This window comes from Apteryx rowi, unplaced genomic scaffold (genome assembly GCF_003343035.1).
Source record: "Apteryx rowi isolate R43461 unplaced genomic scaffold, aptRow1 scaffold_170, whole genome shotgun sequence".
Classification (NCBI taxonomy): Eukaryota; Metazoa; Chordata; class Aves; order Apterygiformes; family Apterygidae; genus Apteryx; species Apteryx rowi.
The window spans coordinates 1657309-1662139 of NW_020447975.1; the positions used below are offsets into that span (position 1 = coordinate 1657309).

At 61.4% G+C, this 4831-nt stretch overlaps 1 protein-coding gene across 1 annotated transcript; it reads right to left on the reverse strand.

Moving 5' to 3' along the window:
• Window positions 1-1243: 1243 nt before the first annotated feature.
• On the reverse strand, window positions 1244-4766 carry CIB1 (calcium and integrin binding 1; the record flags this gene model as incomplete). The annotated part of the gene is made up of 6 exons (XM_026060730.1): window positions 1244-2222; window positions 2530-2618; window positions 2693-2811; window positions 3102-3255; window positions 3719-3821; window positions 4711-4766. Coding segments are annotated over 6 exons (543 nt in total), but the record flags the coding sequence as incomplete, so codon positions are not given.
• Between the last annotated feature and the right edge of the window lie 65 nt (window positions 4767-4831).

Here is a 4831-nt window from a genome sequence, read left to right on the forward strand (position 1 = left end):
GTGTGCAGAAACGTCTGTGGTTTTTATATAAAGTCCCTGTGTCTCCTTTGTACGTGTGTGTGCTGCTGCGCCCGGCGCGGCCGCACGCGTCTCCTGGACCGGCGGCGGGAGAGGAACGGTGTCGGCTTTTGCAGCGGTTTGGGGGAAGCTGTGCACGGCTGATCCTGCGGAGGAGACACGGAGCGGGCGAGTCGGCCTCGTGCTCATGCCGCCTCCGGCGTCGCGTGCGGCATCCCCAGCGTTGCTGGGGAGCCCCTGTGCCTGGATTAACAACGTGCTGGGAAGCGCTGGCAGCGTGTGAACGCGGCGCTGCTGGGAGCCGCGAGCTTCGCGCTGAGCTAGCGTGTAGGAGCAGGCTTGTCCCCCGGGGACCAGCACTGCCTGCCTCGCTCCCGGCTGGACCAGCGTGCCAAACTTCCTGCCCAGCCTGTTCTGGGACATCAAAACAGCCACCGGAGGCGTTGCCTGTACTGTGCCAGCAGCCGCAGCCCGCGGGGCCGGAGGGGCGCCGGCCGCGGCTCGCAGATCCCATCGGCACCTCGGGGCACCTGAGCCAGAAGGGCAGCRCAGCTGGGAGCAAGGCAGTGATACGTGAGACCTGGCGGCGGCGGCGCCCCTGCGATGGCCAAGCGCCAGCCTGCCCAGCACGCACCAGCGTCCAAGGCGCCAACCGTGAAGGACACAGGGACCCGCGCCAGCCCCCGGCCGTGTCACGCGTGGCACCGGAGCCCAGGCAGCGGCTTGCAGGGCGCCTCTCGCGGGAAAGCCGGCGCGCGTGGCAGGAGTGCTATTCCGAGAGGCAAGGCTGGACTTGGGCTTGCTGCAAAGTGCCATTCCAGCACAGGGAAAGCTGTTTCAAGCCATCTGGCAGCTGGCCAGGGCAAAGTCTGCTCGCTGAACAGACACAAAGGGCTCCAGCACTGCCCCAAAGCAAAGGTAGCTGCTGCCTGCCCTGGATTTTCCTTTGTGCCTCTTGCTTGAGAGAGCTGAGCTCTTTGTGCAGCAGCTGAGCACGCTGGGAACAGGCTCTGGCTTTGCAGAGGAGGAAGATGGCTCTCGGAAAGGCATGCCACAAAGCAGGACTTAGGACCTGGGCCCCAGGAGCTGCAGATGGCACAAAGGCAGAAGCAGAAGAGCCAGACAGGAGCCTGTGTCCCTCCAATACACCCGAACCTGCAGAAGACCTCCCCCGCCCCCCTCCCCCCCGAGGTGAGACAAAATCCACACGCAGCAAGGCCAAGGCTGAGGGTGAAACTTGAGCCTTTTATTTGTGCTTTGTCGGGAACACAGAGAGCAACAGGCTCAGGTGCCTGTTTGCTCTAGGCCAGCAGAGCCAGCACAACTGCTGAGCTTGAGCCAGTGGCGAGGGCAGAGAGAAGAGGGGAGGGAAAAAGACCCCAAAAAAAAAAAAAATCACACCAGGCCCTGAGCGTGGTTAGAGGCACAGCAGGGCTGCAGGCTCTTTGGGGGCTCAGCTCTCGCTGTCCCAGGGGGAGAGGTGCTTTGCTGCCCTCTGCGCTGGTGCAAGCGGAAAGGCACAGTGCCCATTAGGGTCAGGAAAGTGTCCTGTGCAGCCATGAGGGGCACAGTAGTGCTGCTGGGCTGGGACAGCTAAAGTGCCACTTACGTTATTGCTTTGAGAAATAAATCCACTTTGCTGCAGGGAGGCCTGGGGGAAGACTGAAGAGCCAGGAGGGCCCTGGCTAGGAAGACAGCTCCCCGCCTGCTAGTGGAAGGCACAGATTGGTGCTGAGGGGGTGAAAGGGGCTGTACTTGGTGCTCCAGCCAGGAGCGCCTCTGTAGTCCTCCCTCCACCCCACGCAGAGCTGCACTTGATTTGCATAAGGAGTTACGATCAGTTGACAGCAGAGCTCCCTCCTGGTCCAGCAGACTTGGCCCAGCCTCCAGGCAGGGCACGTCTGCGGTCTGCGGAGCCATGCAAGGATGGTGGAGGCTGCAGGACTATGGAGAAACCTGCAGTCTTGCCTACCGGGTGTGAAAGAGGAGCAGGAGACACTGTGCAGAGCAGGAGGGGCCTCCTGCATAAGGCACTGTATGGCATTCTCAGGCTGGTACAGAGCAGGAGCCTCTGCTGCTCTGCTTGCAAAAAGAGGAAATGTCTGGAGATCGTGAAGAGCTGCAGTCTGGAGACCATGAAGAGAAGCCAGAGAAGCAGTTCTGCTGAAGGGCTGTGGGGCTGTCACAGAACAATCTTGAAGGAGCTGCAAGAGATACAAGAGGTTCTGCACCTCCTTGCTGTGTTGCAAGCAAGGTTTGCGAGTGCCCAGTGCTGCAGGGATGCAGCATTACCCTGTGCAGAAGAGGCTCTGCAGAGAGCTAGCAAGGATGAAGTTCCCTTCACCGTTATGAGAGACCTCATAAGGAGGCAGCATAGCCTTGCCTTACTGCCTCTAAAAGAGCTCTGCCACGAAGCAAGCATGGAGACCAGGATGGGCAAACCCACCAGACAGGCCCCTCAGGACAAATGGCACAGCTGGAGACCACAGTACCCAGACAGGACCGCAGTACCTGGCAAAGTCAGGGGAGCGAGAGATGACATGCTGGAACTCGGAGAGATTGATGGTGCCATCCTTGTCGATGTCAGACTCCTCCAGGATCTGCAGGGGAGGGAAACGTGAGCAGCTGTGGCCAGGACCGTGCAGCAGGCCATGCCCAGGCTGACAGTACTCACATTCTGGATGAGCTGCTCCATCTCCGCGCTGTTCAGCCTGGACTCCTCGCTTTGTCCTGTCAGACAGTTCACCAAGTTCTCCAGGTCCTTTTTGTCCAGAGTCCCATCATCATCAAAGTCTTTGGAGAGAGGAAAGTTATGTCCCCACAGGGCCTCAGTGGCCCCACAGAGTCACAGCACCCACATTCAGACGGAGAGGGTCTGGACTACCTGCGACCACAGCAGGCTCCACGCTGTAGCCATCGGCGCTGGGGAGCTGTTGCACATCGTGCTAAACTAGCAGTCCCCCCAGGGAGTACCTAAAGCCACCGTCTCCGAGGGCACGGCCAGCCCTCGCGAACAAGGACCTGCCCCCCACCGCAGGGAGAGGGATCCCAGGGCACAGTATTCACCCCCCTGCAATCATTACCAAAGATGCGGAAGGCATAGTGGGATTTGATCTCTGAGGTAGCAGAGTCGCTGAAGACACTCAGCATATCAAGGAAGTCTTCAAAGGACATGCTGTCATCCCCATCCTCGGAGGTGGAGAACACCCGGCAGATGCGGTGCTGGAAGGGGTTTGCCTGCCAACACACCGCAACGGCTCAGGGCGAGGCTGGGCAGCACCAGACCTGCTTCCTCGGTTGCAGGCTGGCAAGACAGCGTTTCGGCAGGCCCTTCTGGCCTCGTGCTGACCCCGCAGCGAGCGCTGACTCCGCACGCAGGCTGCTACCCCCCTCTGGCAGCAGGTTCATCACAGAGCTACTGCAGCTGTCCTGTGTCCCTGGGAACACGGCAGCGCGATAGCAGCCGCACGCAGCAGGGAATTCCAGGATCCCCTGGGGCACAGCAGGGACAAGGAAGTTGTTTGTATATGGAGCTGACGTGCGATAAGCGAACAGCTTCCCTGAGTAACTGTTACGGGCAGTGAGCTGAGTACAGAGCGCTGGCACTGCAAGGGCCTAGGAGAGTAAACAGGGACCTGCCGGAACACGCCCAGGAGCAAGGGAGCAGCAGCTCAGTGCTGCTGTCTCCCAGATACCATACCCTCAGTTCAGGCAACGTCAGGATCCTGCTCTTGGGAATCCGAACTGAGCGGGCATTCTCCTTCTCCTCCTCTGGCAGCAGTTCACTGAACCTCTTGTAGGCACTTGAAGAGGCAAGAACAAGAGACGCTCTGTGGAGCGAGCAGCTCAGAAGGCAGCCCTCCGGGCACAGGCAGCACAGGCAGCTCTTCCCAGGAGCCGTGCAGAGAGGGGGACACCCTGTTTCCCACAGCTCCCTGCCAGCTGTGCACAACAGCACAATACTTGCACGCCAGCCGGATCAAGGGGTAGGAGCACGCAGTCCCAGGCGGTCCTGCCTCTTGGGCCAGCTTCCCCTGCGGCTTGCAAAAGGCAGCTGCCTCTGCACCAGCTCTTGGAACTGCAGCATCCGGCACCAGGAGGGAGGGAAGAGCCGGCCCTGCTGCCTGCCCACCCTCAAGGCTGCCTGCAGACTTCAAAGAGTGAACAGACACCTCCGCACAAGACACGTCCGGAGCAGCTCGACGGCCAGCCCTGCACCCAGCATGCTGGCTCCGCAGCACGTCACACTCCTGAGTGACCAGGCGAGGCCTGCACCCGCTGCTCCCCCACCAGCGGGGGCTAGCAGGCCGCACCCGGGTGCCTTCAAAACTTGACACCCTGCCAGTCCCACAAGTGGGAAAGGCCCAGCCTAGGATTTATGCTTCCTGTCTCCTACTTTGCTTCCAGCAGCTCATTAACGTAAGAAAAGAACCACAAAAGCCAGTGGGCCAGGAACAGCCGGGGGCCTCCCCACCCCGACTGCAGAGGCAAACTCCGTGGGGGGACGGAGGCCAAAGCACAGCGGGAGCAGGGCAGAAGGGGGAGCGGGGCAGAAGGGGGGGTGCCCCAGGAGGGCTCCCCCGGCACATGTGTGCCTGGGGACAGCATCCCCGTGGCTGAGCCGGGTGCCCCGTTCCCCCGCTCTGGTGTGGGGGGACGCGAGGGTGAGGACGCTGCCCGGGGGGTACTCACAGCAGGATCTCCTGCTTGGTCAGGAACGTCAGCTCCTGCGGGAGAGTGGGGTCAGCCCGGCACCCCCGGGGCCCCCCCCCGGCCCGGTCCTGCCTCCCGAACCCCCATCCCGGTCCCGTCC